Source organism: Hippoglossus stenolepis, chromosome 14 (genome assembly GCF_022539355.2).
Source record: "Hippoglossus stenolepis isolate QCI-W04-F060 chromosome 14, HSTE1.2, whole genome shotgun sequence".
NCBI classification, from domain to species: domain Eukaryota; kingdom Metazoa; phylum Chordata; class Actinopteri; order Pleuronectiformes; family Pleuronectidae; genus Hippoglossus; species Hippoglossus stenolepis.
Genome location: NC_061496.1, coordinates 487212 through 507935, shown reverse-complemented (window position 1 = coordinate 507935; position 20724 = coordinate 487212). Strand labels below are relative to the sequence as shown.

The 20724-nt window shown below is 44.3% G+C and overlaps 2 protein-coding genes across 11 annotated transcripts in view; both read right to left on the bottom strand.

Moving 5' to 3' along the window:
• Positions 1-20724, bottom strand: part of LOC118121592 (receptor expression-enhancing protein 6) — a 719670-nt gene that overhangs the window by 224600 nt on the left and 474346 nt on the right. The gene's annotated exons all lie outside the window — the stretch shown is intronic.
• Positions 4933-19275, bottom strand: ptbp1b (polypyrimidine tract binding protein 1b). Of its 5 annotated transcripts, none has more exons than XM_035176519.1 (15): positions 19055-19275; positions 15375-15408; positions 13199-13259; positions 12516-12688; positions 12295-12441; positions 12070-12198; positions 11619-11729; positions 11356-11533; positions 11149-11226; positions 10641-10783; positions 9743-9776; positions 8797-8889; positions 8402-8618; positions 8214-8291; positions 4933-7074 (listed from the first exon to the last, which is right to left on the bottom strand). In XM_035176519.1, the coding sequence occupies exons 1-15, from the start codon at positions 19258-19260 to the stop codon at positions 6942-6944; spliced, it is 1815 nt and encodes a 604-aa protein (XP_035032410.1). In that variant the 5' UTR covers positions 19261-19275; the 3' UTR covers positions 4933-6941. The 5 variants fall into 5 exon arrangements, with proteins under 5 accessions (XP_035032410.1, XP_035032414.1, XP_035032411.1 ...); XM_035176523.2 differs by having other exon boundaries at positions 19045-19183; XM_035176520.1 differs by lacking the exon at positions 15375-15408 and having other exon boundaries at positions 19117-19275.

The window sequence follows — 20724 nt, the reverse complement described above, 5'->3', positions numbered from 1 at the left end:
GAAACATCTGGAGCAGGTAACATCGGTCCGTTCTAGTGGACCTGAGGAAACATCTGGAGCAGGTAACATCAGTCCATTCTAATGAACCTGAGGAAACATCTGGAGCAGGTAACATCGGTCCGTTCTAGTGGACCTGAGGAAACATCTGGAGCAGGTAACATCAGTCCTTTCTAGTGGACCTGAGGAAACATCTGGAGCAGGTAACATCAGTCCATTCTAATGAACCTGAGGAAACATCTGGAGCAGGTAACATCGGCCCGTTCTAGTGGACCTGAGGAAACATCTGGAGCAGGTAACATCGGTCCGTTCCAATGATACAGAGGAAACATCTGGAGCAGGTAACATCAGTCCATTCTAATGAACCTGAGGAAACATCTGGAGCAGGTAACATCAGTCCGTTCTAATGGACCTGAGGAAACATCTGGAGCAGGTAACATCAGTCCATTCTAATGAACCTGAGGAAACATCTGGAGCAGGTAACATCGGTCCGTTCCAATGATACAGAGGAAACATCTGGAGCAGGTAACATCAGTCCGTTCCAATGATACAGAGGAAACATCTGGAGCAGGTAACATCGGTACGTTCTAATGAACCTGAGGAAACATCTGGAGCAGGTAACATCGGTCCATTCCAATGATACAGAGGAAACATCTGGAGCAGGTAACATCGGTCGTTCTAATGGACCTGAGGAAACATCTGGAGCAGGTAACATCAGTCCGTTCCAATGATACAGAGGAAACATCTGGAGCAGGTAACATCAGTCCGTTCCAATGATACAGAGGAAACATCTGGAGCAGGTAACATCGGTCCGTTCTAATGGACCTGAGGAAACATCTGGAGCAGGTAACATCGGTCCGTTCTAATGGACCTGAGGAAACATCTGGAGCAGGTAACATCAGTCCGTTCCAATGATACAGAGGAAACATCTGGAGCAGGTAACATCAGTCCGTTCCAATGATACAGAGAAACATCTGAGAGGTAGTCAAACAGGACGGTGGAGGAAACATTAGCAGGTAACATCGGTCCGTTCTAATGGACCTGAGGAAACATCTGGAGCAGGTAACATCAGTCCGTTCCAATGATACAGAGGAAACATCTGGAGCAGGTAACATCGGTCCGTTCTAATGGACCTGAGGAAACATCTGGAGCAGGTAACATCGGTCCGTTCTAATGGACCTGAGGAAACATCTGGAGCAGGTAACATCGGTCTGCAGGGAGGCAGGTTCTCCAGTGGTCCTTTGGTTTGACATAGAACCATCATTGAACAGCCTCCTATTGGTTCAGAACCCAGTGATATTTAGAGAAACCTGACGACTTCATACACGTCACTGAAGAACCTGACTCCACTTTATATTGAATTGGAAAATCTTCTGTGATGTATGTGGTTCCACGGAGAACCTCATACATCACAGGAACCTTCTGTGTGCCAGGTTGTGCTTTGTGTTTGTCCTTGTTGAAGGAGAAGAAGCGTCTCAGCAGGAGTCGACCTCCAAACAGACACACAACTCAATTGACTGTCTGCTGATTCGTCAGCCTACAATTGACCTGCTGTGTGTGTGTGTGGTCTATGACCAATTAAAGGTTTGATTATCACCCAAACAACAAGTGATTCTTATGAAAGTGGAGGATTATTCACGTCTGATCTCAGCTGCAGGACAGAGCAGCCCAGGGGGGTCGCTGATGGTCGAGCATCAAGCCGCCGGTGTCGGCAGCGGTGATGGAGTCCAGTGACCGGAGTGTTTGCATAATCTGTGTTTGAGGCAGAAGCACTGAAGCTGTCCTATTAAACCTGAGATGGACCTGTCAGTGACGACCATTAGTCTGAGTCTCTTCTTCTACTCTGTCCAAACACCGTTTTCTTCTGCTCTCAACATGTCAAACACGCGTGACTGCTCATCAAACCACACACATGGCGTTTCTGTGGGTGGCAGCTGGATCAGCTGTTTGACAGCCATGTTGTGTTTGTTTGCAGCGGTCACTCTGCGGGGGGGCCGCCGTGCGGAGAATGGCGAGGAGGCGGTCAGTGTTTGGGCGCCTGAAGGCGGGAGAATTAGCATTTAAAGTAGGTGCTCAGTAGGTGTTAGCACACCTGAGTGAGCTGTGTCGTTTCCTGCTGAAGTCCTCGAAGAAATGAAAACGAGCTCAAATGTCGTTATAATTTTACACGTGAACAGAATTAAACATGTTTAAAACTTTGTTTAAACATTAAATATGAAACATCACTGAATTTACTTTCCTCACATTGTCCATTGAAGCGAGTTTGGGCTTTTAGTCACAAGAAGTCAGATAAATTATTATTATTAAGTTGAACATAAAACTCAATACAAAGAGTAAATAATAGCAAAGGGAGAGAAAAGTAATCGAGAACCAAAAACAGCTCAACAGTTCAGTAGAAGAACATAAATACATAAAAAAACTCTAATCAAGTTTCCATCAATGGATTTCAAACCAGTGTTTGTGTGTGTGTGTGTGTGTGTGTGTGTGTGTGTGTGTGTGTGTGTGTGTGTGTGTGTGTGTGTGCCCCAATCCCACAGTCTTGAGTTTAATCCAATCCGTTTTGTCCTTTTCGTTTTTTCCCAACACCCCAAAACCAGTTCAGTCCAGTTGTCCAACACAAAAAACAGCTTCTGTGTTTCATTGAAATAACAAAGTGCTTCAGTCTGTCAGTCGGTCGTCTGTCAGTCGGTCGTCTGTCAGTCGGTCGTCGGCTGTAGCTCATTTCCAGCGGCACATCCAGGGAAAACTCCACCAGGGGAATTATCAATCGTCCTCCTGACCGACAGACTCCAGATGCTTATAATTCATTTTTTGTCACTAACAAGCCAGGGATGGTTTTCTGGAGACAAACACCTTGAGGTCGTCGAGCTGTGAGATGTTCATATAAGCTGGAGAGCGTAGCAGCACATCCACTGGTCCTGGGCGGATGGAGGAGGTTGAGTTCAGCTGAGGTCACTCCTCTGGATTCCTGGACAGCAGAGTTAACTCAGGTAGGTGCTTGGAGCCAACATGGGAGGCTATCATCGTCTTACAGGTCCGGTTGACTCGCTCTGTGAGATTTGTCAGAGGATGGTAGGCAGAAGTGAGTTGGTGTGATACGTTCCCTGACTTGCAGGTAGCCTGGAAGACGGAGAAGACAAATTGGGAGCCTCGTCAGAAGACCCATTGTGGAAAACTATCCTTGGAAAGGATGCGAGACACGGACTCAGCTGTAGCTTTCCTTAAGGGGAAGAGCTCCACCCACCACAACAAACAGGTGCTCGGGAAGGGGCCCTTTGGATCCGGACTTCAGATTCTGAACTCGAAGGACACTTCGGCATGGGCTGGGATTCAAGCTGCCGACCCTCTGGTTGGAACCAACCGCTCTACCCCTCGGCCACAGCCATCTCACCACCAGGTGTGATGAGATCGGTGGACAGCTCTCAGTTCAGGTGTGAACAGACACACAGATTTAGATCCGATCACACCTGGAGGTGAAATCACCAAAAACACATGTCAATACCAGGTGTGAACCAGAGTCCTTGTTCTGCCTTTTGTATTTTGTGTGTGTGTGTGTGTGTGTGTGTGTGTGTGTGCACGTGTTTTGGGGGATTATCTTAAACCTCAGATCTGAGACAAAGCTGCCGTACCAAAGCTTTTCTTTCCCACAATCCCTCTTTGTTGGGCGGCGTGTCAGCGGTCCAGCATGGGAATGCGTGTGTGTCTGTGTGTGTTTGTCTGTCGGTGTGTGTATCAGAAGACAGTATGAACTTCTTCAGTCTGTTAATCTTCAGATCTTCTCTTGTCGTTTCCACAGGACTGAATGTTAACGCTTCAATAGTCTTTGATCGTCCTCTCAGATAAAGTCTCAGACTCTCTGCAGCTTCAACATCACATTCAATTTAAAGTTTGAAAATATAAACTCATGTTTTAATGAAGGACCCACGAGAACCTCCACCTTAAGCTCAGAGTCACATGTGAGGATCCTCTCCCAGGACACAAGTCCAACAGATGCTGATGGACCTGAACACATCAACAGGATTCACTACATGAGAAGAACCAGTTTGTAACTTCATGTGTTTATACATAATGTCTGATGGAGATGAAGGAGCAGATGAACTGAGGACTTCCTGTCAGTAGAAGATGTGAGGAGACATGTTGTGTACAGACATTTTAAACCAATCAGTGGACAATGGCGCCACCTAGTGGACACAACTGTGAATATCATCTGATCTAATGTTTTTTACCGTCTGTTTATTCGACAACTTGAACAGTGTGTGTGTGTGTGTATTAACAGGAGTTGGTAACTTCTCTGAACATCGAGACATTTAACAGGCTCATTAATAAATTTAGAATTCAATTATAATTGCAGAGTAAACAGAATATTGTCAATGAGGCGTCATTTATATATTTATTTATATTTACTTAAATCCATTAGTAAAAAACTTTCAAAAACAAACTAATTTCATGTGACTCGAACGACACGTCACATAAATTCTGTTCGTATCAGAACAGGAGAAAACTGAAAGACAAGTTGATCTAATGTGATGGTACCAACAGTTCCAGCATTACACTACATGTTAGATGTGTCTATCGCCCCCTGGTGTCTGGCTACAGTATAGATCATAAACCCTGCCTCCTCCATGTTAGCAAATGGGACATGAACCAAACAAATAAATCTAAATGTTTGTAAAGATGTTTCCGTCATTTCAGGTCGTTCTTCTCTCTGATGTTTGTTCAAGTGTTTCTGGTCAGTTTGGTTTCAATCAGTTATTTGATGATATAAAACAGAGACGTCATGATTGACAGCTGAGACTGACGGCGTGCGATTGGACAGGACCTCTACACCAGCAGATGTGTAATTGGTGAAATGTTTCATCACGGTTTCGAAACCTTTAAACCTAAAAACTGATAAAAGACAACACACGTCAACAAACTCAGAATCTGAGACAAAGAAACTTTTAGATAAAAAGTGATTTAATCAGTTTTTTCTTTGATGTTTCATCAGATATAAAACCAACTGTCACATGTGCTACAGAACACGTATGTACAGTTCCACAGCGCCGCCCACATCCCTCACCTGACAGCTCGTGATGTGTTCAAGTCACCTGGGAGAAACCACTGAAACATTCATCAGAATTTAACTTTCAGTAACTGAAGGATTAAGGTTAAATGTTCACAGTAATGAACAAGGGGCTGACGTCACCGTCGAGGAACGACCACGTGATGACAGGTTACTTGATGGGGGGGTGTTGAATGAAAACTCTTGTTGATCCTGAGGTGACTTTAACTCTGACTCAGTTACCATGGTAACTGGCTGTGAAGTGAACCCTAAATTTGTTTGCGTCTCGTTCTTTCATGTCAGTCGATGATTTAAATGACTAAAACAGTTTTTTCAGAATCTGTCTAATCTGAGCTTCCTGCTGTATTAGAACCAGTAGTTTTCTGATTGGTCAGTTTACAGGCGTCTCCGGTCTCAGACAGAGTCAATGCCTGAAGTACAATGCATTGTGGGATACTCTGCAGGAGCCTGAACAGGAAGTCCCGACTTGAAGAGACTGACCTGCGACACAGCATCCGTTAACAAACAGATTTTTTATTTTATTTTACTGTCAAAATAATCTCCCAGGTGCCCTGAATGCACCATGAGGAAACATGTCGTCATGACAACGTCTGAGCAGCTGGAATGTCAACGTAATAAAGTGAAGACACAAACAAACCAGTCACCATCGTCTTCTGTCAAACTGTCCGAACCAAGAGGAACCAACGTCTCAGCGCGGCGGTGAAGGCACTGCACGGAACAAACGCCCATTTTAATAGAGACCAAAGTTGCAGCGTTGGGCTGAATCCAGAGAAAAGAATAAACCAGATCAGAGTTTGCTTTTTTAGTCCTTAAAACCAGAAACCTGAGGCAGGTGCGTTCGTTTGCATCTAGAAAACCGTTTTTGGTTTCAGCTGAAGTGGATCACAAACTAATAAATAAAACCGTTCACAGCGTAACAGACGAGCTAACATCACAACTCACAACAGAAAACGGGAAACATTTGTCCGCACATCATAAAGGCAGCAGAGCAGAACCACAATTCACCCAAAACAAACCAATAAAAGCTCAGGAATGATTAAAATATTGCTACAATATCTGATTTGAATAAAACGTGATTGCATACATGGAAATCAAGAAATCCAAAAGGAACATAAAATAGACCCTAGGACTAAAAACCCAACAACGGCTATGAGTCAGTTCACATGTGTGATGCTACAACAACCCGCAGTACAAAACACTAACACAAAGACCAACAATAAAATACACCTACATATGAATATATCTGTAATACAGCTCATCAACAGTAAACCTTTATCAACTGTAAACTGCCAATTTACAGAGGCATGATGGGAGATCTTTCTCAAGAGATCATTCTGACTCCAGGAATAAGGCACAGTGTCGTCTGAAGGCCAAACCAGGTCCCTGGTCTCAGATCTGAGGGTAAATTCATTTATCAGAACTGGTTTGTTGAAGACACGAGTGTTGGTCAGAGGGGAGAGGACGAGAGCCTCGGGAAACAAAACTCAGCTGAAAGAAAGAAGTCTGAGCCAAGTCAAGATTTAAAGGATTCAAGTCCCAATTCTGGAGAAATAAATTAAAATACTGACTTTAATACCAGACTCTGAGATTAAGTCAAAAGGCAAGAGAGGCTCAAATAACTGGTTTACAAAACAAAGACACAATGTGAATTCTGTTTCTTCCTTAAAATCCTGACGATAAACTAACAGACTTCATTTCCTGAATTCAGAGAATAATCTCAGAACTGTTTGTGTTCCAGAAACCCTGATCCTCTTTTAAGGCAAACAACCTACATGAGTTTTTTCTTAAATAATTTAACATCAGACCAGAGTTCATGGTGGTTCAGACATGTTGGAATGATCGGAGTGTAGTGGACAACATGGAGAGCGAAGGATCCAGAGACTCAGATGGAGGACTTGGAGAAGGAGACTCGAAGGTGGTGGTTTTCTCCAAGGTCGTGGTTGTGGAACTCGATGAGCGACTCGATGGCTTCCTCCACGGAGCCCATCTGGATCAGAGCCATCTTATGGTCCTTCCTGGAGGGGAGACCAAAAGAAGGTTCTCAAGACTTCAAACAACGTGTTTCATTTGAGTGACAGGGGAGGTTTCAGGGAAATGCCCCCCCCCCCCGTATATCAACATGTGGTGTAGCAGTGTGAACATTCGTCCTGGGACACATGAAGGACGTCTCTGAACCGCTGCAGGTTCACTAGGAATCAAACGTTGATTTATTTGTAACCACGATATCCACACATCGTGATCCACACTTTCATTAAACTGGTCAAATCCTTCACAGACTGGTGACTCGTCTCTCTACCACCCACACACGTTTGTACAGCTCTCTTAGTGAGGACACTCTTTGGCATAATGCATTCTTGACGGCACCAGGACAGGATGAGGACAGCGACTTCATGGTAAAGTTAAAGATTTCAAGATAAGATCATGGTTTGAGGATATAAACATGCAATGCAGATACGGAAGGGTTTATGAAATGGATGAGGGATGAGGGACAGATTTTGGAGGAAGATCGAAGGTTCAGAGCAAGACAAGGACTTAATGCCAAAGAACAGGAATTCAGGATGAAGCTTCAGGGCAGTGCGCGTACAGGGACTAGACAATAACTACATTTTAGGACATGATGACGTTTTCTGGGTGGGTACAAGGACTTCAGAACAAGGATGATGCTTCTGGACACCATTTGAATTAAGAGCTGAAGGAAGGGGACTTCAGGGCACAGATACATGGTAGATAAGGGATTCAACATGAAGGTTTCACCAGAACAACAGGCATCAGGACTAGATGAAGGAATCAATGCCAAGGAAAAGGTATTTAGGGCAGGGACAAGACCCCAGGGTTTTGAGACCAGGGATAAAAGGTTAAGGGAAGAGGACTTTGGGAAAGAGTTTGAAGGTTTTAGGCTGGGATAAGAACAGGTAGTTCAAAGTAAGAATGAAGCATCTTCAGCACACACAGGTCGAGGGACTTCAACAAAAGGATGAAGGCTTGAATTACTGCAGATTACGGCGAGGGTACAGACATCAGGGGAAGGACAAAGGCTTGCGAAAAAGGACAAAGAGAGAGGCTTGAGGGTATAGATAAAGACTTTATGACCTCAGGTCACAGATGAAGAACAGGGCATTTGGGATACAGGAGAAAGGCAGGACTTTAGACTTACTGGAAGAACTTGAAGCCGTTGACCATTGATCCTGAGCTGGAAAACAGCACCTTGAGGTCATCTTCTACTACAGCAGGGCTAAAGATAAAAACAGATACGAGAGAGGTTGTAGGTCTTCTTAGTTTGGTCTCTGGTGTATCCCTGTGTTTGGACTACCAGCCAGGTGATGGAGCAGTTGAAGGACTTACGGGATGTTGGAGAGGTGCAGGGTGGCAGAAGGTGGGAAGATGTTGGAGTAGTTCTTGGAGCCGGGTTTCTTGAAGCGGTGAAGAGGGGAACTGCTGTACTCTTTGGTCAGGCCCTGGTCCTCGTGTCCTTCACGGGGAAGCTGGACGTTGGTGTGTTTGGACAGCGTGATGCGCAGGGGCTTCCCATGCAGCCGCTGGCCACTCAGGTGACTCATAGCTGCAAACCAGACCAGTGGAAAACACTGTTCAAGCTTCTGAACAGACAAGGACTCAGCTAATAAAACCATTATAATGGAGCAGTAATGTCTATATTGGATGTAAAAGTCAAGTTTCCCTGATTAAATGTTGCTTTCAACGACGTCAGACATTTCCGAGCAGCAGCAGGAGGGTGTTACCTAGCTGAGCCTGTGTGCAGTCAGACATCTGAACCAGAGCGTTTTCCTTCTTGTTGAACAGGATCTTTACTCTCATCACGTCGCCATAAACACCTTCAGACAGTCATAAAAACACAGGTTAAACACTTTCTACACGTCATACAAATATGTTACACATGTTAAACATGTTAAACATGTTAAACCTGTGACCATGGTCTGTCTACATCCTGCCGAAACACTGACCCTTGTTCTAATGATCAGATAAAATAAATCAGGACTTCCTGTGTATTAATGTCTTAATAATGAAATCTGTGGAGGAGCTGGTGTCAAAAACCTGGGAGTGTAATTTTGACAGGAATTCCTCGTCATACAAGGGAGACATTGTATGGAAACAACTCCGGGTGAGTGAAAAATTAAAAAGTGGCAGATTTCACTGTGTAGGAGCGATGAACCATGTGAGTGTTGACTAAGAAAAACAAGAGCAGCTGATTCAGCAGTGAAACTAAAAGAAACCAGACATGCAAACTGAAAACTAAGACTCACTGAAATAAGACCAAACGCACAATAACTGCATCTCGCCCATGTTCACTGAGGTTTCCTGTTTAAACTGAGTCCGACTACTAGACACGTCGGACCAGATGCTAATCACACTGTAAAGCTCTGTCAAAGAAAATTCACATTTTAGTCTTTTCACTGTTAAAAAACTGAGACGTCATGATTGACAGCTGAGAGTGACTAATGATTGGTCGAGCGCGTGTTCGGGCGGAATGTCATCACCACAAGATGACATCTTTACATAAAGTCACAACACGCTGGTTTATGATCAGTGTGGGGTCTTTGTGGCCGAGCTGCAGATATTGTGAATAAAGTCAAATCATCGTCAAAAATCTTTTTTAAATGAAAACAACAAACAGAAACTTCAAATCAAGCAGGTGATAATCAAAATAAGAAGCTTGTGACAACATACCAAAGAGAATAAAGAGGCAGTGGGGCGTAACTCTCTTTAAAGACAGAAGGCAGCGGAGGGACAGGACAGGTAAAGGTGGGAGGGTCCGAGGTGTTTCCATGGCAACAAATTAAAGAAACAAAAAGAAACAGGTGAGGGGTCAATCAGAAGGTTAACACCTTTGGAGGGGGGGGGGGGTCAGATGAGGTCAATATGAGAACATGTTCACACGTAAATGGACAGGTGTGTGTGTGTGTGTGTGTGTGTGTGTGTGTGTGTGTGTGTGTGTGTGTGTGTGTGTGTGTGTGTGTGTGTGTGTGTGTGTGTGTGTGTGTGTACAGGGCTCTGTCCCATGAAGCAGGATTTGTTGTTATCAAGTTAACTCGTTCACTTCGGGGTAAATCACCACGGTAACTTCTGCTGAGCAGCTAAACTGCTCCAGGTTAAGTTGGAGATAAGAGATCAAACAGTATAAAGCTTCACCTGAAAGACACAATGAGAATCCATGTAGATGTGAGATTATATTCAGATCTGCTCTTGTTAATGAACAGTTTTACTATAAAAACAATCCCAGATGTTTAACCAGCTGTTCTTCCTGCATTTAGCAGCTGGAACTGTTTCCTTTATTCTGGATGTTTGTTCTCCTCTGATTTTTATTATACAATTAACAATGCAAAAAATTATAATAAATTTAATTCAACTTCTATATATTTCGGTTTTCATTTCTTTATATTTCTTTATAAAAGGTTGTTAGTTCAAAATATCAAACCTCAAATACATGGAGTTTATATTTTATATGTAAATATATATATCAGCTGCTGTATCAGTATCTGACTTGAATGATGTTCTCAGTGTAAACAGCGTGGGAGAAAATGAGATGAGGACCAGAGGACTTTCTCAGGTGCAGTGACAGACTCACCTCAGGGTTCAGGTTGCTGACCAACAGGACACAGTGTCCAGGAGACATGGGGGGGAATCCCAGCCTGGTGGCCCCCGGCAGGGACAGAGAGGCCAGTGCTCCGGGCAGAGCGGGGACCGTCAGGCCTGTGTAGGGGGAGGACACTGAGAGAGGTGAGACCAGTAAGCACCTGAACCACCAACTGCACAAGAGTCCTGATCCAGTCTGAAGAGACGGCACCAGCTCTGAGTCCATTCAGGACAACTCCACTGTAGACCCCAACACGGACCCATCCAGGGTCATAATATAAAATGATGAGACATGACCTCAGGAATCCATATGAACCTGTTTCCCTCTCTTATCTCAGATTCAATCTAACAGCTCCTTAGTAAAAACTACACTTCCAGAACATTCTTCTACATCATTTATTTGATTAAAGTCTACTGATAACTTCCTCTTGTCACTGTATCCATGGAAACAGACAGCTCTCACAGGACTGAAGCTGTGAAGTCACAAAGGTGAGACTTACTTGTAGGCTGGATGGTGAAGGCCGGAGGGAAAGTGTGAGTCGCTCCGGCGTAAGGTGCAGCTGAAAAGATGCCTGGAGCTGAGGAAGAGAAGAGAAGTCTGAGTCTTTACCGAGTCTGAGCCGAGTCTGTTTTACTAAACGCCATAGAGGGCTCCAACAGGGGCCGTCAGCGCTGCACCTGCCCTTCACCAGTGCTGCGTCTCTTACTGAAGGCTGTGGCCATGGCCGGGTGCTCCAGCGCGGGATGGCTATCTCCAGCTGGAAGGTCAGGTCTGGTGAAGTCTCGACTCTTCTCATTGTTGTACTTGACGTTGAGGCTGGTGAGTTTAGAGAAGCTGATCCTCAGAGTGCAGCAGCCGTTATAGATGTTCTGTCCGTCCAGAGACTGAAACATAGACACATCAGTTCTCTGCTGCTTCCTGGGCGCACCAGGTGTCCCCATTTATCTTCCTGTAGGGGGCGGCACTCACCAGTTTAGCTGCCTGGGCAGACGCTCCATCAGGATACTGCAGCAGAGCCTGGAACTGACTGTTCTTGGTGAAGACGATGATCCTCAACACGTTGCCGAACTTAGAGAAGATCTAAGAACAAGAGCAGAACTTTAACAAATCCTCCTCTTCTCTGTATAGACTGGTCTTTACTGAGAGCTAGGCTCCTCGCCCCCAGCGATGGGGCCCGGGACCTGCGGTTTCAAAACCACTGGCGCCTTTTAAATCTAAAAAAAAAAAAACTTCATTGATCCCCGTACCATCGCCAACACGCCGGTTTATTATTTTAATACCTTTTATTGATGTAATTTGTCTCAGCCTTAAAATGTTTTGATCCATGTGTAAAGAACTTTGCGTTTGTTAAGTTTTGTATAAATAAAGTTTATTTTTAGTTAATGATGTTTAAAGTTGTGTGGTGTCGTGCGGATGTCACCTGGCAGAGGGCGTCCAGTGTGACGGGGTAGACCAGGTTTTCCACCACCACCCTCAGCACCGTGCTGGGTGCCACCACCGCCATGTCCACATGAGACATAGTGAGGGCCCGAAGAGCCGCCTGGGCCCTCTAGGACAAGGGGGGACAAGGGGGGGCGGGGCAGATGGTCACAATGTCTGGCTGCAGGACGTCTGGCTTACAGCTAACAAATGCCAACACTCTTACCTCCTGGTTGGGTGAGTTGTCCGTCTTCAGCTCCTTGTGGTTGGAGAACTGGACGTAGACCGGGTGGTGTCTGATGATCGGCATCACTGTGGAGTAATAACCCACCATGTTCTGAGCTGCGTCCTCCGAGGACATCTCTAAGAAGGCCTGAGGAGACAGGTCAGAGGTCAGGAATGAGCGCAGTCACCTCTCTGTAAACTCTACCAATCTGAGACCTGGACCTGATTCTTGGCTTTGAGCATTAGCAGGTTGGAGACGTCTCCGAAGGGCAGACCCAGGCTGATGACCTCAGCCTCAGTGATGTCGTTGGGGAGCTTGCGGATGTGGATGACCCTGGACGGGACGCCAGGCCCTCTTATGTCACCTTTAAACTTCTTGCTGTCGTTGCCATTGGCTACAGACAATAGGAAAAAGCAGGTTAGGGTCACATGACCTGACTAGGACTACAACTAAAGTTTTTTTTTGATTTATCGATCATTAAATCGGATAAAAAGAGAAAAGCTACATTTTACACTTTCAAGCAACTTCCTCTTCTTGTACAATGTTGTTTCTATATGTATTACAGACATCTACAATCAAATTATGACTAGTCATAATCCAAGTTCAAGACATCTTAAACTAGGTAATTAATACGGTGTCTCTCTCTCAGACAGATTACTACATTAGTTACCAGTTAGTTGGTTGGGGGGGGTTAAATTCTGCAGAAATGTGATGAATCCACGACTTTAACTTTGTTCATTGAATCAGATAAAAAATGATGTTGTATTGTTTTGTTGTATGAGACCTGCAGCATTTACACAAGTCTCTGATTTAGGGGCTGGAAAACTCTGTGAGGCGTAACCATAGCAACAGTGATACGTTTTAAACTGAAATGCGTCAGTGTGGACGCAGCAGTGACCCTCACCTGTGGTGCTCATGATATATGGACCAATGGAGACGCTGGGGAAAAGGTCGTCAGATCCTCTCTGCAACAGAGACAAAACATCAGCGTTCACACACAAATGAAACACAGAGCGCTGGGCGGGGAATTCTTCATCTGTGAGGCTCAATAAAAAACAAATGTAAACAAACTCAGACTCTTTACCCAGAGAAACGGCGACCAGATCAACAATAATCAATAACAGCGGTGAAATCATTATTGTCATCTGATCGTCTCCTCTTCATTCACCTGAACACCTCAGTGTTCATCATTTCCTCTGATGGACAGGTTTCATTTCCTCTTACAAAGTTTCTACACATCTGAAACTAGAGGTCAAAGGTCAAATGTGACGTCTACAGTAAAATGTTTTAAAAACTTTTTTCTGACATGAAATAGCATCAGGACATGTTGTGTAGTCAGTGTCTCTGAAGCAGCAGCAGCAGCAGGTTGTTGGGTCCCGACTCGTTCAAACAGGAACATGTGGGAACATCCAGGCGAGGGGCGGAGCCTGTAGAGCAGCAGGGGCGGAGCCTGTAGAGCAGCAGGAGGCCGGACATGACGTATAAACTCTGCTGTGGAAAGATCAGTGTTGTTGTTTACAGCTCATCCACACCGGCGTTGGCCCTCATCACCAGAAGATCTGGAACCTCCTCGTGTTTCCAAGTTGACGTCTTCTACGTGTACGGCTCCTCTTCTTCATCCTGAGATATTTGTGTTCTTCCAGTTTCACGTCCGTCACGAGTTAGAAACCTCATCGACACGTCCACTCGCTCACTGGGAAGCTTCAGGACATTTTACTAGGAGGCTGCAGGAAAACATCTAGAAAATGTCCAGAGACACGGACTCAGACGTTTGTGTTCTCACACACAGAACCTCCAGAACATGTCAGGTCTGTGGTTCAGTTCATGTGTGAAAAAAGCTTAAGTGATGAAACTGAGCAGACGTGAACAGAGCAGCTCAGTTGTCTTTACTGATTCTACTGATGAATAATGAAGCAGAAACCAGAGACGTCTCGTTGTCTCCATGTCTGACAGCTGGGGACCAGCCACCGGACTCGGGCGGCCAGGCAGCAGATCGACATGATCACGTTGTTGATTCACTGATCGGTTTGTTTGTGATGAATTTCTTTCATTTTTCTAATAAAAATGCTGGAGGATCTGAATTTAATCCCAGAGTGCCCCCTGCTGGTGTCCAGCTGTGTCTGTTTCATCTCACGCTAATAAAAGTTAAAAAAGATAAATGTTCTGAGAAGAATTCTGTGTTTGATCCGACACTGAACTAATCAGTTTCATCTTTTACTGACTTGTTATGAACTAAGTGAAGAACGAGTTAAAGGTGAATCGCGAAAAGAACTGGTGATTTATAAAACTGAGGACAGATCTAATGTTACTGTCAATTCCTCAATCATCAAGTTTTTATTAGGGATATTAAGTTGTTTAAAAAATAACATTTCAATTTAAAAATGTCTTCAATAATTTCTGATCATAGATAAATAGTTTTGAGCCATTTTTTTATCAACTTCAAATGAGGAAATAATTAGTAATAATCAATAATAAATTATCATCAGCTGATCAGATGAAGTAGAGCTCGGAAAGTGTGAAATTGAATTTGTTCAACACTAGCGCCAGCAGCTGTTGTTCTCGAATCACTTCCTGTTTCAACATTAAATACGTCAAAATAAAGACGTCAGAACAAAGTCATCGATTTCAAGATATTTTCCTCCAGGCGTTCCCTGATCTCAGATCTGCTAACGTTGTCTGAATCTATTTCTAAATTAAATTGGATCAAAGTGCAAGAAAATAAAACGATTTCTTTCTTCAGTTAAAGAAAGTATTTTCCCGGGCTGACACTGAAAGGGAAGTATTCCTGTGAATAACAGCTGATTATTGAGCAGAGGAAATGACTGATAATCAATAATCAGATGAACTTTGTGTCAGCAGCTGATGCAACTCAAGTTCATCGGATTCTCTAAAGACTGAGGAATGTGGTGGAATCACTGCTGCAGTTTGAACCAATCCGAAAACAAAAACTACACAGAACATGGTTCAAGATGAAACGTCTTGTCCGTCACACACTCAAAGTTCACAGCAGAAAACAAACCAGAGAGAGGAAGAGGAGAGGAGGAAGAAGCAGAGGATGAAAAGGAAGCAGAGGTGCCTACCTTGGTACCAACTGTTAAATCGTGGTGGACACCGCTGTGAAGAAAAGACAGCGTGTTAGAAGGAGAGAGAAAAAAATGAATTAGCAAAAAAATGAAGAGGTTAAAAGATGTTTTTTACTGAGGAGATGGAGGAAGAGAAAAGATGATCAGCGACCGAACGTAAAGACGATCAGCGACCGAACGTAAAGACGATCAGCGACCGAACATGACGATCAGCGACCGAACGTAAAGACGATCAGCGGCCGAACGTAAAGACGATCAGCGGCCGAACGTAAAGACGATCAGCGGCCGAACGTAAAGACGATCAGCGGCCGAACGTAAAGACGATCAGCGGCCGAACGTAAAGACGATCAGCGGCGAACGTAAAGCGATCAGCGACGGACCGTTAAGACGATCAGCGGCCGAACGTAAAGACGATCAGCGGCCGAACGTAAAGACGATCAGCGGCCGAACGTAAAAACGATCAGCGACTGACCGTTAAGACGATCAGCAGCCGAACATAAAGACGATCAGCGACCGAACGTAAAGACGATCAGCGACCGAACATGACGATCAGCGGCCGAACGTAAAGACGATCAGCGGCCGAACGTAAAGACGATCAGCGGCCGAACGTAAAGACGATCAGCGGCCGAACATAAAGACGATCAGCGACCGAACGTAAAGACGATCAGCGACCGAACATGACGATCAGCGGCCCTCACATAAATTCAATCAGCGACGGAACATAAAGAAGATTAGTGACCGATCTGCAACCCCACTTAAAGACAATTAGCAACAGAACGTTAAGGCAAACGAATCCGTGATCACACATAAAAAATGATCAGCGATCGCACATAAGGATGATGAGCGACCGCACAAAGATGATCAATGACTTCTATAAAGACGATCAGCGACTTTAATAGCAATCAATTAAGTGTTAAAAGTCTGTCGTGCATGTGGCCTCTTCTCACGTCCCTGCTGACAGGTGGAGAACATCCTATCAGCGCAGATTAATTAGCAAAAACGATGAATCTTTCGACCCCACGATGTTGCCTTCACTGGCGATCGTATTAAAAACAGGCCAGTCTGGTCATTCTGAACCATTAAGAGCGGTTTTACGGATGACACTGAACAACAGTATTGACCAATGTGAAAATTATTTTGTGATAAAAAATATTCTGCCAAAATCATCCGGCCCCGAATCAATACCCAATCACAGATCTTACAAGGAAACAATCAGAAGTTTAGTGATACCTCAGAAAACACAAGCCCTCACATTTCACACTGCACAGTACACGAGCGTGTGCAGGTAAGAGTTAAATGTGAGAATGTAAATGAGCATTTGAGTCACAGGGATATTTAAAATAAAAACCTGCTGCTCTGGCCAACAATGAAACGACTGAACAGACGTTAAACCAGATGGAAAACAAAGCTCCAGGGCACAATGAGTCCTGATGGAGCAGCAACATTCACAATAAGTCCAACTGTGTCCTGCTACTGATTTCCATTCTGAATGTCTTCATACATCCAGACAAAGAGTGAACAAATGTTCATAACTACAAACAAATCAACTTATCAGTTTTAATTACCGTCACATCTAGGGTTGGGAACCTAAACTGGGTTCCAAATTAGAACTAAATCTAAAGTGCCAGGTAACCGTCAGGAAAGGTCACATTATTAGTTCTGCTTATCGGTCCCTAAAAGATGTATAATTTGTTTTTGCAAAAACAGGCTACATACAATAATAATAAACTTTAAGTGCTTTACAGAGCTAACCCTAACTATGACAGGACAGAGGCAAAAAAAAAAAATCAGAGTAAAATTTTACAGATAACATATTAAAAGAACGGTGAACCGGATTAATATTAAGCTTTATTAAAAAGATGCTTTTGAGAAGTGATTTAAAAGATGTCACTGAATCTGCAAGCCTCAAATCCTCAGGAAGGGAGTTTCAGAGCTGAGGGGCCTGACTGAAAAGCCCGGTCACCTGAAGTATTGAGCCGGGACTTGGGGCCGCCAGCGGGGCCCGGGGATCTGAGGCTGCACTCTGGATCGTAAGGTAGCAGCGGTTCAGTAATGTAGCTGAACCATGGAGTGCTTTAAAAGTCATCCGTAAAATCTTGATATCAATTCTAAAACTAACAGGTAACTAGTGAGAGACAGGGTTGATATCTTGTCTTCAAAAACCAAACAGCTGCGATCTGAACCAGCTGAAGGCGTGAAATTGATTTGTGGCCTGAAAACAATGAATTACATTAATCTAAACGAGATTAAATAAAAGCAGGAAGGACCTTCTTGAGATCATAGAGAGATAAGACCCGTTTTTCTGTAAAGACATGCCTAACTACCAGGAGCTTTGAATTCATCCATTAAATATTATATAGGGTTATTTACAATTGATATAGATAGTAGCAAACAAGATTTAACACGTGTTTTAACCTCTGGGGACAAAGTTTGTTTCTGATTGGCAAATCAAAAGTTGCTAATGCTAACATTAGCAATGTGCTTAATAGTGTTTTGGTAGTTTTCCTCTTGTTGAGGGTAAAGAACAGGAAGACACACCTTGTTCAGATCTATGAGACCAACTGGGACTGAGACGTGAGCAGCTGCTTCTACTGGTTCCATGAGACCTGAGCAGCTGCTTCTACTGGTTCCATGAGACCTGAGCAGCTGCTTCTACTGGTTCCATGAGACCTGAGCAGCAGCTTCTACTGGTTCCATGAGACCTGAGCAGCAGCTTCTACTGGTTCCATGAGACCTGAGCAGCTGCTTCTACTGGTTCCATGAGACCTGAGCAGCTGCTTCTACTGGTTCCATGAGACCTGAGCAGCAGCTTCTACTGGTTCCATGAGACCTGAGCAGCAGCTTCTACTGGTTCCATGAGACCTGAGCAGCTGCTTCTACTGGTTCCATGAGACCTGAGCAGCAGCTTCTACTGGTTCCATGAGACCTGAGCAGCTGCTTCTACTGGTTCCATGAGACCTGAGCAGCAGCTTCTACTGGTTCCATGAGACCTGAGCAGCTGCTTCTACTGGTTCCATGAGACCTGAGCAGCTGCTTCTACTGGTTCCATGAGACCTAAGCAGCAGCTTCTACTGGTTCCATGAGACCTGAGCAGCAGCTTCTACTGGTTCCATGAGACCTGAGCAGCAGCTTCTACTGGTTCCATGAGACCTAAGCAGCTGCTTCTACTGGTTCCATGAGACCTGAACTCCACTTGACATGTTTAAAACCTGGACCCTTCTGGAACAGTCCTGCATTTCACAAGGCAACTGGAACCAGTCCAGTCTGCACGTTACACACAGTGACCCAGTGTCCAGTTGACTGTGGCGAGTCTTCACCCACCATCATAACAAACTCAGACCAGTGGAACCAGTTCAGACTCAACACGTGAAGCTACAACTAAGTTCCACAGTGGGGGAACATCCGGCTTGTGGGCGTGAGGTCTTCAGAAAGCTGGAGGCGGAATGTCCGCTGCTGTGCGACTCTTCGTTAGTTTATTATCTGTAATAACAGGAATCTACCATCAGGATCAAAGTGCCGCTGGACGGTTAAACACCAGGGGGGTTTGATGCACTTTGGTTTGGCCCGACCTCAGCTAACACTGCAGCTAGCTCAGCTAGCTCAGCTAGCTCCGCTTCCTGCTCCCCCACAGTCACACCTTTACAACCCGCTGCTCTCGAACTCTGACCTGGACTCACTCTCCGCTTCTGCTCGGAACGATGGCCCGCTGCTGCGTTACCCTGAAGTCATGAGAACTCACCCGTCCATTGCACAACACGGAACTAGCGAGCAGCAGCTTCCAGCCTCGGGCTCCACTACGGCACACAAAATGGCGTCCGGCTGGAGCCGCTCCCTGATTGGACGGTGGGTAAAAAATATGAGGCGTTCCCGTCAGGAGCTGCATTCCGATTGGCTGCTCACAGAGCGAGCCCAACAATAAAGACCCGAGGCCAAAGATCGTCTAAGAAGAAGATCCTCGTCTCCTCAGATAAACAGGAAACACTTTTCACTCCAAGCAGGAAACACTTTACTCTCAGAGAAATTAAATGAACTGGGATTATTTCAAAATTTCAAATTCATTGACCTTCAGTTATTCTACAAAGTGTTTATTCTTATCAAATCTGTAAATACTCTGATCTCTCTGATGTCCTCTGTTCCACGTGACATCTGTTCACTTGTGTCCGTCCTGGGAGACGGATCCTCACATGTGTCTCTGAGGTTTCTACCTTCTTTACCTGTTAAAGGTTTTAGTAGTTTGACTCTTGAGGGTTAAGAACAGAGGACGTCTCACCTTGTTAAAGACCATGAGACAAACTGGGATTTGTGAATATGGGCTATACAAATAAAATTTGATTGATTGATTGATGTCAAATCAACACAAACAATATTTGAATGTATTAATTGATATGAATGAGGTGATGATCAGCTGTTACAGAAGGACTGATGCTCGTGTTTCTCACACAATCTTTGACCTCACGCTGGAATTAGACATGTTTGTTCATTTTTGCTTGAAAATAAATATCAAATAAGATGAAATAAAGGCAACAGAATGGATGTGAGTCAAGAATAAATAACAGGCCTCGACAGCCCCAGAGCTACAAGTCTCATGAGGGCCCCAGCATGTGTGTGTGTTGTTCTGTGTGTTGTTCTGTGTGTGTATGTGTGCGTGCTGCTCGGTGTCCTGTAACACTGATAAATAATTCCTGCACATGCTGCTTTTCAGGAAATTACTTTGTGTGTTGAAAGATGACCAGTAGCTCACGTGAATAATTCAACACACACACTTATAGTAAATGTTTACATTTGTCACATTAGACTTTGGCCAGTTTAAAAAGGTCTGTAAAATAAATGGTTTGTATTTATATGGATCTCTTCCGGTCTTGATGACTCAGTGTTACCATTCATTCATACAGTGCATTTAAGTACAGCACATTCTTCATCATATCATTCACACACAGACATCCGGGGCAACATGGGGCTCAGTATCTTGTCCAAGGACAAAGGCACACGAAACAGGGATCGAACCGCCGACCTTCTGGTTAGTGCAAGACCCTATGACTTGAGCCACAGCGAGGGGAAGTGTGAGCTGGATTAGTTCTGATGTCATGTGATCTGTGTGTTAACTTTATTTATTCTGATTGAGTGGATAAATGTTGACTAACTGCTAAATACTGTAGGTAGCTGTGCTTGCCAGCTATTTATCAACTACCATCAATGATACCTATTTAAAACAACACTACAACAAACAATACAATACATTTTAACAAAAACAAGTTTTAATAATAATAAGAATACTAACAGGCTTCCTATGTCACGTGGGATTAGATTACAAATCCTCTGCATGCAGAATGAACATGGGGAACATACT